At 45.9% G+C, this 26,691-nt stretch overlaps 3 protein-coding genes across 3 annotated transcripts; all 3 read left to right on the top strand.

The window, feature by feature from the left end:
• Positions 1–4,662: 4,662 nt before the first annotated feature.
• On the top strand, positions 4,663–6,309 carry LOC123039921 (desmethyl-deoxy-podophyllotoxin synthase-like). The gene is made up of 2 exons (XM_044462894.1): positions 4,663–5,544; positions 5,680–6,309. Exons 1-2 carry the CDS (start codon positions 4,663–4,665, stop codon positions 6,307–6,309), a joined length of 1,512 nt encoding a protein of 503 aa, XP_044318829.1.
• Positions 6,310–7,610: 1,301 nt separating this feature from the next.
• Positions 7,611–9,092, top strand: LOC123039920 (uncharacterized). Its single transcript, XM_044462893.1, has 3 exons — positions 7,611–7,862; positions 8,171–8,388; positions 8,493–9,092. Exons 1-3 carry the CDS (start codon positions 7,649–7,651, stop codon positions 9,075–9,077), a joined length of 1,017 nt encoding a protein of 338 aa, XP_044318828.1. The 5' UTR covers positions 7,611–7,648; the 3' UTR covers positions 9,078–9,092.
• A 15,745-nt stretch (positions 9,093–24,837) lies between these two features.
• On the top strand, positions 24,838–26,562 carry LOC123038725 (uncharacterized). Its single transcript, XM_044462222.1, has 3 exons — positions 24,838–25,048; positions 25,299–25,516; positions 25,796–26,562. The coding sequence occupies exons 1-3, from the start codon at positions 24,838–24,840 to the stop codon at positions 26,384–26,386; spliced, it is 1,020 nt and encodes a 339-aa protein (XP_044318157.1). The 3' UTR covers positions 26,387–26,562.
• The last annotated feature ends 129 nt before the right edge of the window (positions 26,563–26,691 follow it).

The following is a 26,691-nucleotide window of genomic DNA, read 5'->3' as shown; positions in this document are numbered from 1 at the left end:
AGCACCCTCCACCGGCATCAACGCTGCAGGTAAAACCGCGTTCGCAAGATCCCGAACCACCGCAGCCGCCTCCACCTCCGCGGGGAGCCTCTTATCCACTTGTGTGTCAGCCACCGAGATCGAAGCAGCAGCGGCGTCCTCCCCCTACGGTGTAGCCAAGTCAGTTGCCGGCGGCGGGTCGCGCCGAGGTGGTGGGTCGCGGCGCGGGACACGGCCACCATTCCGACCAAATCTGCCCGTGCCACCACGTCCTCCTGTGAATAAACCTCCTCGGCGGGGCACAAACTTCTTAGGACCCGCCGGCCCTTGGACAAAGCCCCCGGACGGGGCGCGAAAAGCACGGCCGCCGGCGTCGCTACGACCAGCACTAGACGAAGCTCCACGACCACCCCCATCGAACTGACGAGTAGGTCCACGAAAACCACCGCCGCCTGCCCCTCCACGACCATCGTTGGCCACAGAGGTGCCAACAGAATCATGACGCCGTGGTCCTCCATAGCCGCCTCCTCCACCTCCGGCGGCACGGCTGAATCCAGCTCCGCCATCACGCCCCACAAAACCTCCACGACCAGCATTCGCTCCACCGCGGTCACCGTTGTGCCTCGCCCCAACAGCGCCGCCGCGCCCGCCATTAACGGCGGCGGCAGCAGACCGGCCCGCTCCCGAACATGACGCACCTGCAGCCGATGCCTAAGCTGGTGCCTGATCCATCCCCCTTCCCGCCATGAGTACAGCGGCAAAGGAAGGCCTGTCAATCGGCGCCGCGTTCGCTCGAACCCGCAGCGCCCGTCTGATCCCGCAAGATCGAAAACCAGGTCGCGCCCTCGTCGGCCGAACCCTAGTCATGCCCATCTTGGGTTGGGCCGCGACCTTCAGCTCGTGCAGCCCATCCTCAACCGGCTAAGCCGCATGCTCAGAAAAACTGGCTGGGCCGCATGCCCAGAGCCCACCCGTCCCTCTCCTGAAACCGGCCCATTATGGCCCAAAAGAAAATTCAAACGCTCCACCCTTGCCTCCCGGGTCGAGATCTGCCTCTCCTCCGCCTCCGGTGGCATCGCCGGCCGCCGCACCTTCTGCCGTCGCCGTTGAACCTGCATCCAAGCTCCCGGGTTTAGAAAATCACCAAGAGTTAATGCCGGCAACCTTACCTTGGGGATCGGCCCCTGCCAAGGCCGAGTCGAAGTGCGCCGAAGCACCAGCCGCCGGATCACCTCCTTGTGATCCCTTGCTTCAAGGCCGTCCCTCGCTGCATCGGTGGCCGGAACCAACGTCTCGACCACCAACTTAAGATCATCTTCGTCGTAACCCTGGTTCAAAAGCTCACAGATCAATGTCGACCGCGATCCCTCCGACTCCGGCGAGCTCGGCGCAACCGACGTGAACGGAGTCGCCGGCGGCTCAGCCTCCTCCTCGCTACCTTCCCCCTCATCGCCCTCGCCGGCCAACGCCCAAAACCGGCCTCCCACACGCCGATCTAGCGGCAGGCGGGTTGCCGTCGGCATCCCAGCGATCGCCTAGAGAGTCGCCAGAGCGGGGAGGGATAATGTTGACGAGGCAGCTCTTTTCCATTGTAACAACTCAACGACCAGGCTGTCCGGTCACCTAGACAGTGATGTACATATCGCTGAAGCAAAATTGTAATAATCACATCGTACTATGGAAACTCATCTCCCTCGCTATTACTAACTAAAATGAAGCAAAATGTACATATCGATGCATGTTCTTTTCGCCCGTCAACCCGATGCCAAGAACTACTAGATAAAAGGGTGTGGTGTTTGGGATTTGTACGAACCACCAACAGAACTCCAGATGCATGTATTCCTAATTAATCCAAGACTCGAAACAGAATTGTTGTGTCTACAAAAATGGGAATACAAAATGCTTGACATTTCACCATAAGAGTTGTGCACGCAATCATCCCATTAGGCAATCAATTAATCGCTAGGAACTAACCATAACCAAGTTGTGTAGCAACCAACCATCGTAATCTAACTAGGGGCAGTGCTAGGAATCAGACTACTGATATTTAGAGGGTGCTTGGATACGTTTTAGTCTCATGACTGAAAGTAGTGGGACTAAAACTTGGTAGCATCACCCATGCTTGGATCCAAATACTAAAGAGACCAAAATCAAGTTAATGCGCATTTATTATCCTCCAAATCCTCCAATCCAGAACTCGCCTATGTTAAAGGAGAGGAGTTAAATGAGGAGAGAGAGGATTAATCCACATTTTAGTAGGGGTACCCCTGACTAAAAAAATTTAGTCTCAAGACTAGTTTTAGCCCCTCTTTAGTCAGGGGTGCTTGAAACTTTAGCCTCTTAAAGAGACTATTTTTAGTCAGACTAAAATAAGTCCCTTGGATCCAAGCACCCTATTAGCATCCCATCAGACTACTAGTCCACCGTTAGATTGATGCAGCCTGCACCGTGTGATTGAAGAGGTGGGCCTAGGTAGTTAGTTTGCATGTTGCACTAATTGCGATCTGTTTCCCGTCAACTGCTCCCCAGAAATCACGCTAGACCTACATCACTTTAGCAGTAAAATTCTCCTTGCTGATTCATCCGTACACACGTTGAAATCTGCAATAAACTGGCAGAAACTGGTGCGTCTAATGCATGCTGTTGGCCAGTTTTTTGTGACTGGGAAGCACATACTATGATATATGGAAACACGTTCTATCACTTGAATAATTCATTTTGCTTCTATTTCCTAGCGGATTTGCTTCCATATCAACAGGAGATTGTTTCAATCCGGTGAGATTTGTGTCCAGCGCGACCATTTGTTTTGTTTAGATCGACTAGATGAAATTTTGTTTCGAATAACCATAGAGCTGCCAGCAGTGCAACAATAAAATGCTTCAATACAAATATATGATTCCATCAAACACCTTTTTTACCATTGTTACTATTGGCGTTTGGAAGAAATTAAATTGGGACTTTGCTTCCAAAGAATCTGGTATTTGCGTCCAACGGAATGGGAATTTGCTTCCCAATTTTTTTGTATTTGTGTCCAAAGAAATGGGAATTTGCTTCCTAAAAAGTTGGCATTTGCATCCAAAGAAATGGGAATTTGCTTTCAAAGAATTTCGAATTTGCATCTATAAAAAAGGAGAATTTGCTTCCATATATACAACAAAAATAATACATGCATGTGACAGGTTTCGCATCGCATGGGCACAATGCAGACGCCATGCTTCCAAAGATATATATTTTGCTTACTACTTTCATATATTAGAGAACATATATTTGCTTCAATAAAAAAGGAAAACATATATTTAAACATGGGAATATGTTTCCGCAATCTATAACATTTGTCTCGGTTAAATGGAGAATCTGCTTCCATGGTGATCACAATGCACTGCACCATCTGCGGCAGTGACATGATCTGCAAGCATAAATGCGAAGATTGTCACTGGCACCGTGCCCTTGTGGAAAGACGTGTTGCATCTTACTACTTTCTTCTGTGCTTCCTACTATCCGAGACATAATCATGCGACGGAGTTAACAAAATTGGATGAACAAATCCGATCGATTGAGCCAAATGCCATCATCTACTAGCAAGCCATCACCAAATATAATAGGTGTGCTTCTGTCAGGGCTGTCTTCAGCAATCCGGGGCCCCGGTGCAAAATCAGAATGAGCCCCTAATTACTTTAATAATATAACATAGCAAAATCTCATTTAATTATATAATTTAAATTTATGTGATTTCATACAATATCAAGATGTTTATCAAATATTAATGCAAAAAAGACTAAATGCATAATTCAAGCAATAAATTGACCTCACGGTCTGTGCTATTCATCTTGTGTTCCTCAAATTTTGAACGAACAACTTTTGAATATTTTGGATGCGTGGCACTGTATTCTGCAAATAATCGGACTATAGAGCATTTTCTTAACAAACTAAGATGCGACGGTAGAGCGTTGCAAAACACATCTCGTTCAAAAAAACTTTTAATTTGTATGAATCGAAATTAAAGAAAAGGGGAAGTTGTAGAGCACCGATTACTTGCACGTTGTTGGCCTTCGTTTCGGGATGGCACAGCAGTGTCGGACAGTGCCTGCAATTTCCATGTTGTTCCAACGTTCTACCGGCCGCCTGTGGCGCTAGTTGTGGATCTAAGCGAGATGGATCACCGATTTCAATGGAATTGAAAGTCAGGCAGGTCTCCGAAATCTTAATGTAATTTTTATAATCAAAGTTAAACAAGAGTACAAAACAACATAAACATAACAAAAATTACATTAAGATTTCAAGATCACCGAACGATCGACCAGCCACTGACGAGCCATGGGTGTCGGCCTACTTAGTTACAGGTAGTGACAAAAATGTCAATTACCATGGTCGATGAATTATGTAGTTCGCGGTTCGGGCTATCATCAAAGCCATCTTGTTAACCACCAACTAACAATCCCCTATGAGACTGTATATATGGAAGCATCAGGATGGAATGGTCGATAAATTATCAAATTACCATGGTCGGTAAATTATGTAGTAGTTCATAGTTCAAGAAATTATGAAAGCCATCTGTTAACCACCAACTAATAATCCCCGGCCCTTATAAATGGGACAGTACATATGGAAGCAACAGGATCGAACGGTGCTCCTTACACGATTTATTTGTGCGGTAATTGCTTAATTACCGTCGTGATAACGGAAATGGAGTACTACTACTATCACATTCTACTGGCTTTTGTCCCTCTCGTCGTGTACTACTACTACCTCATAAAATCATGGTTCCGCGGTCATCGGCTCCCGCCGGGCCCATGGCAACTTCCCGTCATCGGTAGCCTCCACCACCTCCGCGGCGACGTCCCACACCGCAGGATGCGCGACCTGTCCCGCCGCCATGGGCCTGTGATGTTCCTCAAACTGGGAGGGATCCCGGTTGTGGTCGCCTCATCCCGCGAAGCCGCGGAGGATGTGCTGAGCACCAACGACGCCGTGCTGGCTTCCAGGCCGCAGACTCCAACGGTGAAGGTCCTGACAAGGCAAGGGCACGACATCGTGCTGGCCAAACAAGGGGAGCACTGGCGGCAGTTGCGCAAGATCTGCGTGCACGAGCTTCTCAGTGCCAGCCGCGTCCGGTCCTTCCGGCCCATCCGTGAGCAGGAAGCCATGCGGCTCGTCCAGGCCGTGGCGGCCTCGTCGGCGGGTGCGAACCTCGACGAGCTGCTCGCCGCGCATGTCAACAACGTGACTGTGCGCGCAGTCATGGGTGACGGCGAGGTGGATGACCGGGAAACGTTGCTGCGTCTCACCGCCAAAGCCATTGAGTTGGTCGGGAGCTTCCACCTGGCCGACATGTTTCCATCGTCGTGGATAGCACGTGCTCTGAGCTCCCGGGCCATGCACAGGGTGGAGCTGTACGTGGAGGAGCTATTTACATTCATGGATGTCATCATAAGTCAACACCTGGAGAGAAGAAGAAGCTCGGCGCATGTGGAGGAAGAAGACCTCATAGATGTCCTCTTGAGGATTCGTGAGGAAAGCAGCCTTGGGTTCCCTATTTCCATGGCTACAATCAAGGGCGTTCTCTTTGTAAGTACTCCCTCTATGAAGAAATATAAGAGTAGTTAACACATGCATGCGCCTTCATTTGCTAGTAGCCTGCATGCATGCCGTCGTTTGAACTAATATTAATGCATAACGCTCCACACGTAAATACGTATGTAGGATGTTTTAGCAGCGGGGAGCGAAACTCCGGCGTCGGTGCTCCTGTGGGCCATGGCAGAGCTGATGAGGAACCCGGCCATCATGTCTAGGGCACAATCTGAGGTAAGAGAGGCCTTCATGGAGCAAAGGAAAGTAACCGAGGATGGCCTAGGAAAACTGAGCTACTTGCAAAGTGTGATCAAAGAGACGTTGAGGATGCACACTCCTGGACCATTGGCGCTGCCAAGGGAGAGCCAGGAAGCATGCCGCATCATGGGGTATGATGTGCCCAAGGGGACAATGGTCCTTGTGAATGCATGGGCAATCTCAAGAGACCCGGAGCAGTGGGACGAGCCAGAGGTGTTCAAGCCAGACAGATTTGTGACCGACAGGAGGGATTTCAGAGGACGCGACTACGAGTTCACGCCGTTTGGTGCCGGACGACGGATCTGCCCTGGAATGCTGTTCAGCGCTGCCAGTATGTATCTGGCTCTCGCGCATCTCCTTTTCTATTTTGACTGGGATCTCATGGAGGACACGACCGCTGCTGAACTGGACATGACCGAAACTATGGGAATGACCGCTAGGAGGAAAGCACAACTTTGGCTAAAGCCAACACTTCACGCTTCTTTTGATTTCAAGATGAACTAATAACTACTACTACTAGAAGCAAAGCAAATGGGCAGTCCAATTAATATGGTAAATAATTTGCTTGTGAACTTGGCGCGTGGTAGTATATGTTACAGTGATAATTAAGTTTAGTTTGCGGTCACATAAAAGGAAAATAAAAGTAAGTTTAACTAGTTGTTGGGCAAAAAAGGGGCTATTCCACAGTGTTTTGGTGCACCCACAATTGCAATTCATATGAACCACTTCGAATGTAAATTGCAGCATGTTATCTCCTATCCATTCTCATGTAAGTCTAACTATATTGTATGGACTTTTCTCTTGGCAATTTTTTTATTTGTATGTAAACCTAAAGTTCAAGCCCGCCGGGTAATAAACTATAACGGCACCAAATTTATTGTGTGATGACTTTGATACCTATATATAGTGGCAACTTCATGGACGCGACGTTTCCGCACACGAGCTCATGTGCGCGCTATATCTGGCAATTCCATTAGAGCTTTGGGATGTGTTGCATTCAATGACCGCGCGAGATACGGATTTGTGAATAATATGGGTACTGTTGAAATATGTATCGGGTAAATATGGACGGTGGGCCAAAAACTGACAGAGATCGGCTGGTGTGGATGGCCGATAAGAGGGTCGTGGCTCATGATATCATGTGCCCTCCATGGACCAGGAAACATACTTTAGAGGTGACGTCCTGAGGCGGCGGAAAGCAGTTGGAGGTGATGAGCAGAACAACAAAAGCAGACGGTGGCTGTGGTGAAATAGCGGGGGAATCGGCCATCCAATGACATGATGGCAACTAGCCATGGCGCACGCGAGACCAATCAACCGCAGCTAGACTAGGTCAAATAATGGCGGGGGTGCGCAAACAAAGGAGGAGGAAGCCAAAGCGCCTAGCCCTAAGAATCAATAAAAAAAATGACACTATTCAGATCTAGATTTCTCTTATCTTCTCAACATTTCGAGTTTGGATATGAATTTTAAAGGATTAGAGCCACATGTCTTCTGAACTTTTACAAAATAATCATAAATGTTTGAAATGTTATAACATTTTAGATATGAGAGCATGGAAGCACCTAAATGTTGGCAGCACACTTGATATTTCCTCCTCGTGCCTTAACATGCATGTGTGGAGAGGAGGGAAGGGGCAAAACAAAACAAAATTGAATCTATTTTTTTAGGAGTAAAAAAAATGAATCAGACAATGAACTGGCCTATTGGGCTTCCTTCAAAGCAGCTCGGGCCTCTCGGACTCTCTGATGATATGTGGGCCGGCTCATACCCGATCGAGCGGCAGCAATACAGTAGGGTCGGGTCGGGTCGATCCAACCGGCCTTGGTTGGTCCCTGGAGCAATGGCCGGCGGCGGTTCTTCTTCTTCTTCTTCCACGGCGGGAGAGGAGGGGAGGGCGAGCGCGCGGCTGCGGAAGAAGCAGAAACTGCATCAACAGGAGGAGGAAGAGAAGGGGGCGAACCCTCTGGACCCAAGGTTCAGCGACTACGACCCCAAGGAGGGCGAACACATCTTCACCCGCTTCCAACACTCCAGCCTCGACCTCCACATGGAATGTACGCCCGTCCCTTCTCATCCCCATCCCTTCCTTTCATTCGATTGCCCTGTCCATCCAACTGCTAGCTAGCTTTTGAGTTCGTCAGCCTAGTTCTAGTTGTGCGTCTGCTCTGAATTTAAATGCAAATCCCCCCTTATAATCCGTGTTTTGCCTAACTAGTAGGGACGTCTGAATATGATGCTCCATTGCTATGTGATGTTTTGCCTAACTGAGTAGTGCAGCTCTGCTAGTTCACTGCAGATGGAGAACTAATTTTGTGGACTACATTTTGATTCATTCCTCAATCATGATTTCTTCTTTTGGCAGCACCTGTTGGTGCAATGCACAATACTAATAGGATCTTCCCAGAGGAGGGGTTCCTGTTCTGTAACTCGGCAAATATTGTCTCGGTCAATATCGTTTCCTCCGACTATGGATACCCGCTCAATGTCTACGGCACCATCATAGCCAGGGACAGTCTGGATCGCCAACGCGTCTATTTATTCCAGCGTGGCAAGGACGATTGCCAGAACATCAGCTCCAAGGTATTATTACTTTTAACCCCGATTCGTAAATTCCAACCGCATTTTTCCGGTTTAACCTAGAGCTAACTAAGCACCGTGCTTATTCAAATTACTTCCTTTTGCAGAATGATGCGTTGGTTTTGACTGGCCCGAAGAGAGGACTGATGATATGTGATTCAATAATCTTCGAAGTTGATCTGAAGGTCAAGGATGTGAATGGCAGAAAGGTGAATGACAAGAGAGTTAGCAAAGGCTTAATGGAGATTAATGGCATCAAAAGACTCTCATATCCACCGAAATACCAGGTTCAAACCGAAGAGCTTGTCAGCATGCACAGCACATTGGATTTGAACTACACGTTTGTAAGGAATGCGGTGGAGGGCACCGTTGAGGCGAGGATCCTCGAGGGACCTGTTGATTTCCATGGGAAAATCGTCGCTCGCACTAGTAGCTTTCCATGTGACATTATGCTACATGATAGCGAACTTGCTGGGATGCTAACAGCCGGTGACGGTGGAATCCTGCAAACAGCACGCCGTGTCGTCAGCGTCTCCGTTGATGAGACACTCCTGTTGACCATTGCTGCTGCTACCAGTGGTGTCCGCACCGTTGAGTTTACTCCAAAACGTGGCAGCTACGATGAAGAGAAAATCACTTGTGGCGACTATAAGATGCTGGTGAAGGTCACTTGGTCCATTGTGTGCTGGTGAAGGTCACCCGGTCCATTGTGCATCGCTGATTCCGTGCGTTCCTGGTTGAACATGCTATATCCAACTTAAGATGTGTGTGCTCTGTATATGCTGTCGTACTAAATATGTATGTGCTTTTTATGGGTAAGAATTATATATCTGGTATGAGCTTTGAAGTGTATGTGCTTCACTTTGATTTTGTTACAACACTTGAGTCTTGAAAATGTATTGATGAGAGCTTTGCAATAACATTTCCTGACGTTTCAGTTAACAAAACAACAGAAATACTTGGCCAGGTTAGGCATAACACAGCCAACAACAACTAAGCTAGTACATTAAACTCTTTGAATTGAACGGCAGGTGATCTCTTTGGTATCATATGTATTGGGAGTTAAGATTTCTAACAAGTTTTTTCTCGAAAAGAAGGATTACCCCGGCCTCTGCTTCAGCATGATTCACAACCATCTTTATTAATTATATCAACATAGCTTGATAAAATGATCACACGGATCAACCCGAAGCCACCTTCTAGGCAAACAAAGTCGCTACACCTACAAGTGTCTACGGATGTCCCCTGTCCGCATATTAGACAAAATCCAATCCAGTGGCCTTAAGACCATCCGGTCTAGGCGTCCCATAATATGCACCATCTGCGCAAGCTCTATGATCCGCTGCTGTTATCTTCAACCATCGGAGGAATCATGCAAAGATCCGACCGGTCCCATTTGCTGTCGACATCACCACGACAACAAACAGCGACACCAGCCTGCGCACGTCGATCAAACCACGTCCAACACTAAGACTCGACTGCTCCACGCCGCTGAGACCCACCATCTTCAATGTGGTCGATGTAACACCGCTCCACATGTTGGCCACTCCAGTGAACCACTGCTCCAAGACGATGCCCATAGGAGGGAGAACGACACGAAAGTCTCCGTCGTCTGGTCCTGAAGACCCAAATCTAGGGTTTCCCTCCGAATAATTGCCACCTAGAGGAAGAGGGGCACACCATCTGCAACTGCCTACGTACCCAAGCGGTGCCCATTGCCACATAGCTCTCATGACGACGCCTTCAAGAAGGACACGACGCCAAGAGCGCCTTCGCCGACCTAGGGTTTTCACATAAGATTGTGATGTGGGAAAAGGTGGGGCAGATCTGAACGATGTCTCCATGAAGAAAAATGGCACCCTCGGGTGTCGTCGCCGTCGTGACCAATAGGAGCCGACCTGGGAATTATCCCAATGCGGATACCAACCTCCTGCTCCATCCCAACCCGGTAACCAGCTAGCAGCACGACCATGTCTGATAAGATGGAGTGCACGCAACGTTGGTTGGAGAAAGGAGCAGCTCGGCGCCATTGGATGCCAGGGCAGCAAGCCGCAGCACCAACCCGCCAGTGCATGGCCGGCCACCTGGGCCGATCACTGACAGCCCACCCGCTATGCCGCGCCACCGGGTAGGGAGGCCATCCCAGGGGCCGCCGTCCCTGATTAGGGCCCTCCTAACCAGATCGGGAAGGGTTGCGCCTGCCCTACCGCCAAGGGCACCGCTGGGATGCCGGATGGCCGCCACGTCGCCGTTGTCCATGAAGGGGGGCTTGGTCTAGATCAGCGCTACCATGATCCAGATCAGGATCACACCCTCGAGATGGAGCGTCCTGCACCACCCAAGGACCCGAGATGGGAGGAAGTACTGATACGTCTCCATCGTATCTACTTTTCCAAACACTTTTGCCCTTGGTTTGGACTCTAACTTGCATGATTTGAATGGAACTAACCCGGACTGACGCTGTTTTCACAGAATTGCCATGGTGTTATTTTTGTGCAGAAATAAAAGTTCTCGAAATGACCTGAAATTTCACGGATAATATTTTTGGAATTAATTAAAAATATTGGCGAAAGAATCAACACCAGGGGGCCCACACCCTGTCCACGAGGGTGGGGGGCGCCCCTAACTCGTGGGCCCCCTGGAGCTCCACCGACCTCAACTCCAACTCTATATATTCACGTTCAGGGAGAAAAAATCAGAGAGAAGGATTCATCGCGTTTTACGATACGGAGCCACCGCCAAGCCCTAATATCTCTCGGGAGGGATGATCTGGAGTCCGTTCGGGGCTCCAGAGAGGGGAATCCGTCGCCGTCGTCATCATCAACCATCCTCCATGACTAATTTCATGATGCTCACCACCGTGCGTGAGTAATTCCATCATAGGCTTGCTGGACGGTGATGGGTCGGATGAGATTTACCATGTAATCGAGTTAGTTTTGTTAGGGTTTGATCCCTAGTATCCACTATGTTCTGAGATTGATGTTGCTATGACTTTGCTATGCTTAATGCTTGTCACTAGGGCTCGAGTGCCATGATTTCAGATCTGAACCTATTATGTTTTCATGAATATATGTGAGTTCTTGATCCTATCTTGCAAGTCTATAGTCACCTATTATGTGTTATGATCCGTTAATCCCGAAGTGACAATAATCGGGATACTTACCGATGATGACCGTAGTTTGAGGAGTTCATGTATTCACTAACTGTTAATGCTTTGGTCTGGTACTCTATTAAAAGGAGGCCTTAATATCCCTTAGTTTCCAATAGGACCCCGCTGCCATGGGGGGTAGGACAAAAGATGTCATGCAAGTTCTTTTCCATAAGCACGTATGACTATATTCGGAATACATGCCTACATTACATTGATGAACTGGAGCTAATTCTGTGTCACCCTATGTTATAACTATTGCATGAGGAATCACATCCGACATAATTATCCATCACAGATCCAATGCCTACGACCTTTTCGCATATTGATCTTTGCTTAGTTACTTTACCGTTGCCACTGTTACAATTACTACAAAACTGCTACTGTTACTTTTGCCACTGTTACCGCTACTTTCATATTACTTTGCTAGTAAATACTTTGCTGCAGATATTAAGTTTTCCAGGTGTGGTTGGATTGACAACTCAACTGCTAATACTTGATTCTCCTTCTGTTTTGAGTAAACTTGCGACACCTAAACCAGCTTCTGCCATTAATTCTGATATGTCGCATGTTATTGATGATGCCACTTCTGCTATGCGTGATGCTTATGATGAAACTACTTCTATGCTTGATAATACTGTGCCATTAGGTGAATTTCTTGATCAACAACTTGCTAGGGCTAGACAGAATGAAATTATTGAAACTGATAATACTGATGAAAGTGATGATGAAGATTCTCCCCTAGATATGAATTGCCTGTTGTGCCTGAGGGTTATGTTACGGATGAAGAAACTGCAAGAGATTTTCTTGCTTGCAATGATAGATCTGATCTTAAAAAATTATTAGCTCAGCTGAAAGAAAAGTCTCTGAATGCTAGAATGAAATATGACCATGCTTTTGCTACTTCACCTATCTGTATTACTGATAAGGATTATGATTTCTTTGTCGATCCTGAGATAATTACTTTGGTTGAATCTGATCCTTTTTATGGCTATGAATTTGAAACTGTTGTAGCACATCTTACTAAATTGAATGATATAGCCACCCTATTTACTCGAGATTAGGTTTTGTCACTCCGATTGTCGGAGAGGTATGTCTGGGCCCTCTCGGTAATGCACATCACTATAAGCCTTGCAAGCAATGTAGCTAATGAGTTAGTTACGGAATGATGCATTACGTAACGAGTAAAGAGACTTGCCGGTAACGAGATTGAACTAGGTATTGGATACCGACGATCGAATCTCGGGCATGTAACATACCGATGACAAAGGGAACAACGTATGTTGTCATGCGGTTTGACCGATAAAGATCTTCGTAGAATATGTAGGAGCCAATATGGGCATCCAGCTCCCGCTATTGGTTATTGACCGAGAATAGTTCTAGGTCATGTCTACATAGTTCTCAAACCCGTAGGGTCCGCACGCTTAACGTTACGATGACAGTTTTATTATGAGTTTATAAGTTTTGATGTACCGAAGTTTGTTCGGAGTCCCGGATGTGATCACGGACATGACGAGGAGTCTCGAAATGGTCGAGACATAAAGATTGATATATTGGACAACTATATTCGAACACCGGAAGTGTTCCGGGTGATTTCGGAGAAAACCGGAGTGCCGGAGGGGTTACCGGAACCCCCTGGGGAAGTATTGGGCCTTAGTGGGCCTGAGGGGAGAGAGAGGGCAGCAGCCCAGGAGGTGGCGCCCCCCCCCATGAGGAGTCCGAATTGGACTAGGGGAGGGGGCGCGGCCCCCCTTTCCCTCTCCCTCTCCCTCTCTTTCCTTCCCCCTTCCTCCTTCCTAGTGGGACTAGGAAAGGGGAGTCCTACTCCCACTAGGAGGAGGACTCCCCCCTCCTTGGCGCGCCCCCTAGGGACGGCCCGCCTCCCCCCTTGCTCCTTTATATACGGGGGCAGGGGGCACCCTAGAGACACACAAGTTGATCTACGGATCGTTCCTTAGCCGTGTGCGGTGCCCCCCTCCACCATATTACACCTCGGTCATATCGTCGCGGAGTTTAGGCGAAGCCCTGCGCCGGTAGAACATCATCATCGTCACCACGCCGTCGTGCTAACGGAACTCATCCCCGACGCTTTGCTGGATCGGAGCCCGGGGATCGTCATCGAGCTGAACGTGTGCTGAACTCGGAGGTGCCGTACGTTCGGTACTTGGATCGGTCGGATCGTGAAGACGCATGACTACATCAACCGCGTTGTCATAACGCTTCCGCTTACGGTCTACGAGGGTACGTGGACAATACTCTCCCCTCTCATTGCTATGCCATCACCATGATCTTGCGTGTGCGTAGGAAATTTTTTGAAATTACTACGTTCCCCAACAAAAACACAATCTGATAATGAACATGAACCCAGTGATAATGTTAATGATGATGTTCATGTTGATGCTCAACCTAGTGATACGTCTCCAACGTATCTATAATTTTTTATTGTTCCATGCTATTATATTATCTGTTTTGGATGTTTATGGGCTTTACTATACACTTTTATATCATTTTTGGGACTAACCTATTAACCGGAGGCCCAGCCCAAATTGCTGTTTTTTTGCCTATTTCAGTGTTTCGCAGAAAAGGTATATCAAACGGAGTCCAAACAGAATGAAACCTTCGGGAGAGTTATTTTTGGAACGGAAGCAATCCAGGAGACTAGGAGTAGACGTCAGGGAAGCTTCGAGGAAACCACGAGGCAGGGAGACGTGCCCTACCCCCTGGGCGCGCCCCCACCCTCGTGGGCCCCTCGTGGCTCCCCTGACCGACTTCTTTCGCCTATATATATACCCCAAAAACATCCAGGAGCACCATAGATCGGGAGTTCCGCCGCCGCAAGCCTCTGTAGCCAACAAAAACCAATCAGGACCCTGTTCCGGCACCCTGCCGGAAGGGGGATCCCTCACCGGTGGCCATCTTCATCATCCCGGCGCTCTCCATGACGAGGAGGGAGTAGTTCACCCTCGGGGCTGAGGGTATGTATCAGTAGCTATGTGTTTGATCTCTCTCGGTCTCGTGTTCTTGAGGTGGTATGATCTTGATGTATCGCGAGCTTTGCTATTATAGTTGGATCTTATGATGTTTCTCCCCCTCTACTCTCTTGTAATGGATTGAGTTTTCCCTTTGAAGTTATCTTATCAGATTGAGTCTTTAAGGATTTGAGAACACTTGATGTATGTCTTGCATGTGCTTATCTGTGGTGATAATGGAATATCACGTGATCTACTTGATGTATGTTTTGGTGATCAACTTGCGGGTTCAGTGACCTTGTGAACTTATGCATAGGGGTTGGCACACGTTTTTGTCTTGACTCTTCGGTAGAAACTTTGGGGCACTCTTTAAAGTACTTTGTGTTGGTTGAATAGATGAATCTGAGATTGTGTGATGCATATCGTATAATCATGACCACGGATACTTGAGGTGACATTGGAGTATCTAGGTGACATTAGGGTTTTGGTTGATTTGTGTCTGAAGGTGTTATTGTAGTACGAACTCTATGATAGATCAAACGGAAAGAATAGCTTCGTGTTATTTTACTACGGACTCTTGAATAGATCGATCAGAAAGAATAACTTTGAGGTGGTTTCGTACCCTACAATAATCTCTTTATTTATTCTCCGCTATTAGTGACTTTGGAGTGACTCTTTGTTGCATGTTGAGGGATAGTTATATGATTCAAGTATGTTATTATTGTTGAGAGAACTTGCACTAGTGAAAGTATGAACCTTAGGCCTTGTTTCCTAGCATTGCAATACCGTTTACGCTCACTTTTTCCACTTGTTACCTTGCTGTTTTTATATTTTCAGATTACAAAAACCTATATCTACCATCCATATTGCACTTGTATCACCATCTCTTCGTCGAACTAGTGCACCTATACAATTTACCATTGTATTGGGTGTGTTGGGGACACAAGAGACTCTTTGTTATTTGGTTGCAGGGTTGCTTGAGAGAGACCATCTTCATCCTACGCCTCCCACGGATTGATAAACCTTAGGTCATCCACTTGAGGGAAATTTGCTACTGTCCTATAAACCTCTGCACTTGGAGGCCCAACAACGTCTACAAGAAGAAGGTTGTGTAGTAGACATCAGAGCTCCACCGACCTCAACTCCAACTCTATATATTCACGTTCGGGGAGAAAAAATCAGAGAGAAGGATTCATCGCGTTTTACGATAAGGAGCCGCCGCCAAGCCCTAATCTCTCTCGGGAGGGATGATCTGGAGTCCGTTCGGGGCTCCAGAGAGGGGAATCTGTCGCCGTCGTCATCATCAACCATCCTCCATGACTAATTTCATGATGCTCACCACCGTGCGTGAGTAATTCCATCATAGGCTTGCTGGACGGTGATGGGTCGGATGAGATTTACCATGTAATCGAGTTAGTTTTGTTAGGGTTTGATCCCTAGTATCCACTATGTTCTGAGATTGATGTTGCTATGACTTTGCTATGCTTAATGCTTGTCACTAGGGCCCGAGTGCCATGATTTCAGATCTGAACCTATTATGTTTTCATGAATATATGTGAGTTCTTGATCCTATCTTGCTAGTCTATAGTCACCTATTATGTGTTATGATCCCTTAATCCCGAAGTGACAATAATCGGGATACTTACCGATGATGACCGTAGTTTGAGGAGTTCATGTATTCACTAAGTGTTAATGCTTTGGTCCGGTACTCTATTAAAAGGAGGCCTTAATATCCCTTAGTTTCCAATAGGACCCCGCTGCCACGGGAGGGTAGGACAAAAGATGTCATGCAAGTTCTTTTCCATAAGCACGTATGACTATATTCGGAATACATGCCTACATTACATTGATGAACTGGAGCTAATTCTGTGTCACCCTATGTTATAACTATTGCATGAGGAATCACATCCGACATAATTATCCATCATAGATCCAATGCCTACGAGCTTTTCGCATATTGATCTTTGCTTAGTTACATTACCGTTGCCACTATTAGAATTACTACAAAATTGCTACTGTTACTTTTGCCACTGTTACCGCTACTTTCATATTACTTTGCTACTAAATACTTTGCTGCAGATATTATGTTTTCCAGGTGTGGTTGGATTGACAACTCAACTGCTAATACTTGAGAATATTCTTTGGCTCCCCTTGTGTCGAATCAATAAATTTGGGTTGAATACTCTACCCTCGAAAACTGTTGCGATCCCCTATACTTGTGGTTATCAAGACTATTTTCTGGCGCCGTTGCCAGGGAGCATAGCTCTATTCTTTGGGTCACTTTGGATTTATATCTGCTGATCACTATGAGGAACTTGAAAGACGAGAAAACCAAGATTTATCCCTCAACTACAAGGGGAGGTAAGGAACTGCCATCTAGCTCTGCACTTGATTCTCCTTCTGTTTTGAGTAAACTTGCGACACCTAAACCTGCTTCTGCCATTAATTCTGATATGTCGCATGTTATTGATGATGCCACTTCTGCTATGCGTGATGCTTATGATGAAACTACTTCTATGCTTGATAATACGTTACCATTAGGTGAATTTCTTGATCAACAACTTGCTAGGGCTAGAGAGAATAAAATTATTGAAACTGATAATACTGATGAAAGTGATGATGAAGATTCTCCCCTAGATATGAATTGCCTGTTGTGCCTGAGGGTTATGTTACGGATGAAGAAACTGCTAGAGATTTTCTTGCTTGCAATGATAGATCTGATCTTAAAAAATTATTAGCTAAGCTGAAAGAAAAGTCTCTGAATGCTAGAATGAAATATGACCATGCTTTTGCTACTTCACCTATCTGTATTACTGATAAGGATTATGATTTCTCTGTCGATCCTGAGATAATTACTTTGGTTGAATCTGATCCTTTTTATGGCTATGAATCTGAAACTGTTGTAGCACATCTTACTAAATTGAATGATATAGCCACCATATTTACTCGTGAGGAAAAATTGCGTTACTACTATATCGTTAAGTTATTTCCATTCTCATTAAAGGGTGATGCTAAAATATGGTTTAATTCTCTTGATCCTGGTTGTGTGCGTAGTCCCCGGGATATGATTTATACTTTTCTGCTAAATATTTCCCCGCTCATAAGAAACAAGCTGCTTTAAGGGAAATATATAATTTTGTGCAAATTGAAGAAGAGAGTCTCCCACAAGCTTGGGGGAGGCTTCTCCAATTACTTAATGCCTTGCCTGATCATCCTCTTAAGAAAAACGAAATACTTGATATCTTTTATAATGGACTAACCGATGCTTTCAGAGACCACCTGGATAGTTGTGCTGGTTGTGTTTTCAGGGAAAGAACTGTTGATCAAGCTGAATTGTTATTGAATAATATGTTGACTAATGAAAACAATTGGACACTTCCTGAACCAACTCCTAAGACAACTCCGAAGAAAAGGGGTATTCTATTTCTCAGTCCTGAAGATATGCAAGAGGCAAAGAAATCTATGAAAGAAAAGGGTATTAAACCTAATGATGTTAATAAATTACCGCCTATTGAAGAAATACATGGTCTTGATAACCCAACACATGTAGTAAAGATTCTCTCTATAGATTTGATGAAGGTTATATTCCTCGTTATAAGTCTGCTAGGCAATGCTTGGATGAGTTTGATAATTTTATTGTTAAACAAGAAAACTTCAATGCTTATGTTGGGAGACAATTGAAAAGAAATGCTTATATGATTGAAAACTTGAGTGATTATATGTCTAGAATTAAAGGTGAACTTAGACTTATTAGTAAACATGCTTCCATGGTTACCACTCAAGCAGAACAAGTGCTTAAAGCATAAAATGATTTGCTCAATGAATTAAATGATAAGAAAAATGATAATGATGTTAGAGATATGACTAGAGGGGGTAAAATGACTCAGGAACCTTTGTATCCTCAAGGCCACCCTAAGAGAATTGAGCAAGATTCTCGGAGAACTAATGTTGACGCACCTAGTCCTTCTAAGAAGAAGAAAAAGAAAAATGATAGGACTTTCCATGCTTCTAGTGAACCTGTTGTTGACACACCTGAGAATCCCAATGATATTTCTATTTCTGATGCTGAAACTGAAGGAAATATGCCCTAGAGGCAATAATAAAGTTATTATTTATTTCATCATATCAAGATAAATGTTTATTATTCATGCTAGAATTGTATTAACCGGAAACATAATACATGTGTGAATACATAGACAAACACAACGTCACTAGTATGCCTCTACTTGACTAGCTTATTAATCAAAGATGGTTATGTTTCCTAACCATAGACATGTGTTGTCATTTGATTAATGGGATCACATCATTAGGAGAATGATGTGATTGACATGACCCATTCCGTTAGCCTAGCACTTGATTGTTTAGTATATTGCTATTGCTTTCTTCATGACTTATACATGTTCCTGTAACTATGAGATTATGCAACTCCCGTTTACCGGAGGAACACTTTGGGTACTACCAAACATCACAACGTAACTGGGTGATTATAAAGGAGTACTACAGGTGTCTCCAAAGGTACATGTTGGGTTGGCGTATTTCGAGATTAGGTTTTGTCACTCCGATTGTCGGAGAGGTATCTCTGGGCCCTCTCGGTAATGCACATCACTATAAGCCTTGCAAGCAATGTAGCTAATGAGTTAGTTACGGAATGATGCATTACGTAACGAGTAAAGAGACTTGCCGGTAACGAGATTGAACTAGGTATTGGATACCGACGATCGAATCTCGGGCATGTAACATACCGATGACAGAGGGAACAATTGTATGTTGTCATGCGGTTTGCCCGATAAAGATCTTAGTAGAATATGTAGGAGCCAATATGGGCATCCAGATCCCGCTATTGGTTATTGACCGAGAATAGTTCTAGGTCATGTCTACATAGTTCTCGAACCCGTAGGGTCCGCACGCTTAACGTTACGATGACAGTTTTATTATGAGTTTATAAGTTTTGATGTACCGAAGTTTGTTCGGAGTCCCGGATGTGATCACGGACATGACGAGGAGTCTCGAGATGGTCGAGACATAAAGATTGATATATTGGACAACTATATTCGGACACCAAAAGTGTTCCGGGTGATTTCGGAGAAAACCGGAGTGCCGGAGGGGTTACCGAAACCCCCCGGGGAAGTATTGGGCCTTAGTGGGCCTGAGGGGAGAGAGAGGGCAGCAGCCCAGGAGGTGGCACCCGCCCCCCCATGAGGAGTCCGAATTGGACTAGGGGAGGGGGCGCGGCCCCCCTTTCCCTCTCCCTCTCCCTCTCTTTCCTTCCCCCTTCCTCCTTCCTAGTGGGACTAGGAAAGGGGAGTCCTACTCCCACTAGGAGGAGGACTCCCCCCTCCTTGGCGCGCCCCCTAGGGACGGCCGGCCTCCCCCCCTTGCTCCTTTATATACGGAGGCAGGGGGGCACCCTAGAGACACACAAGTTGATCTACGGATCGTTCCTTAGCCGTGTCCGGTGCCCCCCTCCACCATATTACACCTCGGTCATATCGTCGCGGAGTTTAGGCGAAGCCCTGCGCCGGTAGAACATCATCATCGTCACCACGCCGTCGTGCTGACGGAACTCATCCCCAACGCTTTGCTGGATCGGAGCCCGGGGATCGTCATCAAGCTGAACGTGTGCTGAACTCGGAGGTGCCATACGTTCGGTACTTGGATCGGTCGGATCGTGAATACGCACAACTACATCAACCGCATTGTCATAACGCTTCCGCTTACGGTCTACGATGGTACGTGGACAATACTCTCCCCTCTCGTTGCTATGCCATCACCATGATCTTGCGTGTGCGTAGGAATTTTTTTGAAATTACTACGTTCCCCAACAAAAACACAATCTGATAATGAACATGAACCCAGTGATAATGTTAATGATGATGTTCATGTTGATGCTCAACCTAGTGATACGTCTCCAACGTATCTATAATTTTTTATTGTTCCATGCTATTATATTATCTGTTTTGGATGTTTATGGGCTTTACTATACACTTTTATATCATTTTTGGGACTAACCTATTAACCGGAGGCCCAGCCCAAATTGCTGTTTTTTTTTGCCTATTTCAGTGTTTCGCAGAAAAGGTATATCAAACGGAGTCCAAACAGAATGAAACCTTCGGGAGAGTTATTTTTGGAACGGAAGCAATCCAGGAGACTAGGAGTAGACGTCAGGGAAGCTTCGAGGAAACCACGAGGCAGGGAGGCGCGCCCTACCCCCTGGGCGCGCCCCCACCCTCGTGGGCCCCTCGTGGCTCCCCTGACCGACTTCTTTCGCCTATATATATATACCCCAAAAACATCCAGGAGCACCATAGATCGGGAGTTCCGCCGCCGCAAGCCTCTGTAGCCACCAAAAACCAATCAGGACCCTGTTCCGGCACCCTGCCGGAAGGGGAATCCCTCACCGGTGGCCATCTTCATCATCCCGGCGCTCTCCATGACGAGGAGGGAGTAGTTCACCCTCGGGGCTGAGGGTATGTACCAGTAGCTATGTGTTTGATCTCTCTCGGTCTCGTGTTCTTGAGGTGGTATGATCTTGATGTATCGCGAGCTTTACTATTATAGTTGGATCTTATGATGTTTCTCCCCCTCTACTCTCTTGTAATGGATTGAGTTTTCCCTTTGAAGTTATCTTATCGGATTGAGTCTTTAAGGATTTGAGAACACTTGATGTATGTCTTGCATGTGCTTATCTGTGGTGATAATGGAATATCACGTGATCTACTTGATGTATGTTTTGGTGATCAACTTGCGGGTTCAGTGACCTTTTGAACTTATGCATAGGGGTTGGCACACGTTTTCGTCTTGACTCTTCGGTAGAAACTTTGGGGCACTCTTTAAAGTACTTTGTGTTGGTTGAATAGATGAATCTGAGATTGTGTGATGCATATCGTATAATCATGACCACGGATACTTGAGGTGACATTAGAGTATCTAGGTGACATTAGGGTTTTGGTTGATTTGTGTCTTAAGGTGTTATTCTAGTACGAACTCTGATAGATCGAACGGAAAGAATAGCTTCGTGTTATTTTACTACGGACTCTTGAATAGATCGATCAGAAAGAATAACTTTGAGGTGGTTTCGTACCCTACAATAATCTCTTTATTTATTCTCCGCTATTAGTGACTTTGGAGTGACTCTTTGTTGCATGTTGAGGGATAGTTATATGATTCAAGTATGTTATTATTGTTGAGAGAACTTGCACTAGTGAAAGTATGAACCTTAGGCCTTGTTTCCTAGCATTGCAATACCGTTTACGCTCACTTTTTCCACTTGTTACCTTGCTGTTTTTATATTTTCAGATTACAAAAACCTATATCTACCATCCATATTGCACTTGTATCACCATCTCTTCGCCGAACTAGTGCACCTATACAATTTACCATTGTATTGGGTGTGTTGGGGACACAAGAGACTCTTTGTTATTTGGTTGCAGGGTTGCTTGAGAGAGACCATCTTCATCCTACGCCTCCCACGGATTGATAAACCTTAGGTCATCCACTTGAGGGAAATTTGCTACTGTCCTATAAACCTCTGCACTTGGAGGCCCAACAACGTCTACAAGAAGAAGGTTGTGTAGTAGACATCAGAGCTCCACCGACCTCAACTCCAACTCTATATATTCACGTTCGGGGAGAAAAAAATCAAAGAGAAGGATTCATCGCGTTTTACGATACGGAGCCGCCGCCAAGCCCTAATCTCTCTCAGGAGGGCTGATCTGGAGTCCGTTCGGGGCTCCGGAGAGGGAATCCGTCGTCGTCATCATCAACCATCCTCCATCATCAATTTCATGATGCTCACCGCCATGCGTGAGTAATTTCATCATAGGCTTGCTGGACGGTGATGGGTTGGATGAGATTTACCATGTAATCGAGTTAGTTTTGTTAGAGTTTGATCCCTAGTATCCACTATGTTCTGAGATTGATGTTGCTATGACTTTGCTATGCTTAATGCTTGTCACTAGGGCCCTAGTGCCATGATTTCAGATCTGAACCTATTATGTTTTCATGAATATATGTGAGTTCTTGATCCTATCTTGCAAGTCTATAGTCACCTATTATGTGTTATGATCCGTTAACCCCGAAGTGACAATAATCGGGATACTTACCGGTGATGATCGTAGTTTGAGAAGTTCATGTATTCACTAAGTGTTAATGCTTTGGTCCGGTACTCTATTAAAAGGAGGCCTTAATATCCCTTAGTTTCCAATAGGACCCTGCTGCCACGGGAGGGTAGGACAAAAGATGTCATGCAAGTTCTTTTCCATAAGCACGTATGACTATATTCGAAATACATGCCTACATTACATTGATGAACTGGAGCTAGTTCTGTGTCACCCTATGTTATAACTATTGCATGAGGAATCGCATCCGACATAATTATCCATCACTGATCAAATGCCTACGAGTTTTTCACATATTGATCTTTGCTTAGTTACTTTACCGTTGTCACTGTTACAATTACTACAAAACTGCTACTGTTACTTTTGCCATTGTTACCGTTACTTCCATATTACTTTGCTACTAAATACTTTGCTGCAGATATTAAGTTTCCCAGGTGTGGTTGAATTGACAACTCAACTTCTAATACTTGAGAATATTCTTTGACTCCCCTTGTGTAGAATCAATAAATTTGGGTTGAATACTCTACCCTCGAAAACGGTTGCGTTCCCCTATACTTGTGGGTTATCATACCTCCGCCGCCACTGTTTGACACAATGAACCAAATCACAACTCACAAACCATAGGGCTTTGGACACTACTACAGGGTAGCAGTTAGAAATGTCAGACCTCATCCATTTCCTAGGTCCTCGGGGTTCTACTTTTTAGTACTGAAAACATCTACAAAAATATTATTCTTTGTTGTATCATTTTATTTTATTTTATCTTGTACCGGTACCTACCATAACGTGCAATTTATCCTTGTAAGTAGCAGGACGAAAAACTTGACAACTTTTTTGAAACGTTAGGGGGCAAGAGTGTCTTATATTTTATGTCCAGGTACATGTGACTTTGTTTGCTGGAAGAAATCCTTCTGGTTCACTAAATCCTTCGAGGGGAATACTTATTGTTAGGTTAGTTCACCCTTACACTTTGGGGTTACCCAATCACTCTTACAAGACACTTTTGTTTCGGGCATCGGCTTGTTTGCAGGGGGCGTTTTGACATCCGATCCACCCACTTGTGGTGTGTGTGTGTGTGTGTGTGTGTGTGTGTGTGTGTGCTAGTTACGTTGAAAGGCTGGTCCTCTCCTAGTTGATGTCCATCGTGGAGAGATGATTTCGCTGCCTGTTGGGCCGCAGAGTCATCCTTACTTCCCATCTGGTGGTGGTGCGCCACCGGGGAGCTCGTCCCTTGGCCGGGTAAGGCGGGGCTTGGAGACAACCACCACCCTTTTGTTAAACCTTTTATTATTCCTATTGACTTTTTAGAACATGTGAGGGCTAACCGTTATGCAGTTGAGGGAACCGTCTCTTGACCTCGATCTGCGCTCCCTTTGAGATCCTGGCTCGTCCGGGTCTCCGGCTACCTTCACATCCTCGTTGTCTCACAATTTGCTCGTTCACCGAACCTCAACCTCCTCCAGAGCTCGCACATCCTGCAGCGCCCGGTGCCTTCTGTGGTGACGGGTGTGGCTCCCCTTTCTTCAGTCGTGGTTCCAGCCTATGCCCGACTTCCTCTTCTTCGATTTGTGCTTCGACGACTTGGGACTGCTCGGAATCTTGTCAAGGTCAAAACCTATGCATCCTATGCTGGCAACGGCGACACCCGCGGGTGCCATGCCCTTTTAAAGGCGCTGTCATGGCCGTTATCTGTGCCCCTCTTCGAGCATCAGAGGAAACCCTAGGTCCGGTTATCCGGATCGGACGACAACGGCGTCTTGGTGTCATTCTTCTTTTGTGAAGGCGTTGTCTTGTTTACTCGCGGCGTCCTCGATTCTGGATTTGGAGATTTTGGCCGTATTGTTGTTGCCTTGTTGGTTTGGACTGCTTATGGGGATGGCGAGTCTAGTTGTGTTTTCCTATTTGTACGCCGAGCATCTAAGGTCTCTCTGCCCTCTTGCGTCCATGTCATTTGTTGTACCACCTCTTGTATTCACTCTATCTTCTTCTATGATTCTATCAATTGAATGATACACAAACTTTGCGTATTTTCGAGAAGAAAAGAAACAAACTCTTCTCTTGGGCTTCTTTCAAAGCGGAAAGAAGCGGGCCACGGGCCTCTCGGACCCTCTTTCATTATATAGTACCTGGGCCATCTCACACCCGATCGAGCGCCACACTCCTCGATCCAATAAGTCCCCTCTGGGAGCCCCGGGCCCGACCAGAACTCGATTCCCCCATGGCCGGCGGCGATTCTTCTTCTTCTTCCACGGCGAGAGAGGAGGGGAGGGCGAGCGCGCGGCTGCGGAAGAAGCAGAAACTGCATCAACAGGAGGAGGAAGAGAAGGGGGCGAACCCTCTGGACCCCAGTTTCAGCGACTACGACCCCAAGGAAGGCGATTACGTCTTCACCCGCTTCCAGCACCCCACGCTCGACCTCCACATGGAATGTCAGCACCACCTTCTCGTCCCCATCCATTCCGTCCAATGCAAGTTCTTTTTTAGTTTGGCAACCTATTTTTGTGGCTGATCTTCTGAATTTATAAACTCTACTAACTGTAAAAATAAACTATATGATGTTTTGCCTAACTGAGTACTTCATCCAGCTCTGCCAGCTCACTGCTGCATCCTAGACAGATGGACAACTAATTTGGAGGACTACATTTTGATTCATTCCTCGGTCATTTTTTTTTTTGGCAGCACCTGTTGGTGCAATGCACAATACTAATAGGATCTTCCCAGAGGAGGGGTTCCGGATGTGTAACTCGGCTAATATTGTCTCGGTCAATATCGCTTCCTCCGACTATGGATACCCGCTCAATGTCTATGGCACCATCATAGCCAGGGACAGTCTGGATCGCAAACGCGTCTATTTATTCCAGCGTGCCAAGGACGATTGCCAGAACATCAGCTCCAAGGTAATATTGGTTTTAACCCCAATTGGTAAATTCCAACAGCTTTTTTCCAGTTTTACCCCAAGTGTAATTGCAACATAAGTATATGCCAAGTATCTAAGAAGAGAATAGCATACCCATATAGTGTTGATTTTAAGTACCACCAATACTTCAATTATTTTCCTTAAATCAAGCAATTTTAGCAGTAACCAGAATGCTACTGAAATTAATCTTGTTTTATCATTCAAACAAAGGGAGCTAAATGAACACCGTACATGTTTATTCAAATTACTTGCTTTGCAGAATGAACCGTTGGTTTTGACTGGCCCGAAGAGAGGACTGATGATATTTGATTCAATAATCTTTGAAGTTGATCTGAAGGCCAAGGATGTGAACGGTAGAAAGGTGAATGACGAGAGGGTTAGCAAAGGCTTAATGGAGATTAATGGCATCTCCAGACTGTCATTTCCACCGAAATACAAGGTTCAAACAGAAAAGCTTGTCAGCATGCACAGCACATTGGATTTGAACTACACGTTTGTAAGGAAGGCAGTGGAGGGCACCGTTGAGATGAGGATCCTTGAGGCGGGACCTGTTGATTATTTTCATGGGAAAATCGTCGCTCGCACCAGCAGCTTTCCATGTGACATTATGCTACATGACAGCAAACTTGCTGGGATGCTGACAGCTGGTGATGGTGGAGTCGTGCAAACAGCACGCCGTGTGGTCAGTGTATCGGTTGATGAGACGCTGCTGTTGACAGTTGCCGTCGCTGCAGGTGGTGTCCGCACTGTCGAGTTTACTCCAAAGCACGGCAGCTATGATGAAGAGAAGATCACCTGCGACGACTATAAGATGTTGGTGAAGGTCACTTGGTCCATTGTGCATCGCTGATTCCCTATGTTCCTGGTTGACAATCTAAATTAGATGCGGGGAACAGACAAAGTGTATGTGCTTTGAAGTAGGAGGAAGAGACAAAGTGTATGTGCGTCACTTTGATTTTGTTTCAGCACTTGAATCTTGGAAATGTGGTCTATATATATAGTTTCGTTTCTTTTAACAAAAAGCTATGACATGGCATTGCAGATAGTAATACATTTTGCATACAAATATATATACATTTCTGTTGCATGGTCAGAATGTAAGATTATATATGTAAGTCTGCAACGCTTCTGAAGGACAGATAACACCAGAATGCG

This window comes from Triticum aestivum, chromosome 2B (genome assembly GCF_018294505.1).
Source record: "Triticum aestivum cultivar Chinese Spring chromosome 2B, IWGSC CS RefSeq v2.1, whole genome shotgun sequence".
Classification (NCBI taxonomy): domain Eukaryota; kingdom Viridiplantae; phylum Streptophyta; class Magnoliopsida; order Poales; family Poaceae; genus Triticum; species Triticum aestivum.
The sequence above is the reverse complement of the archived record's forward strand: the minus strand, read 5'-3'. Positions and strand labels throughout refer to the sequence as shown.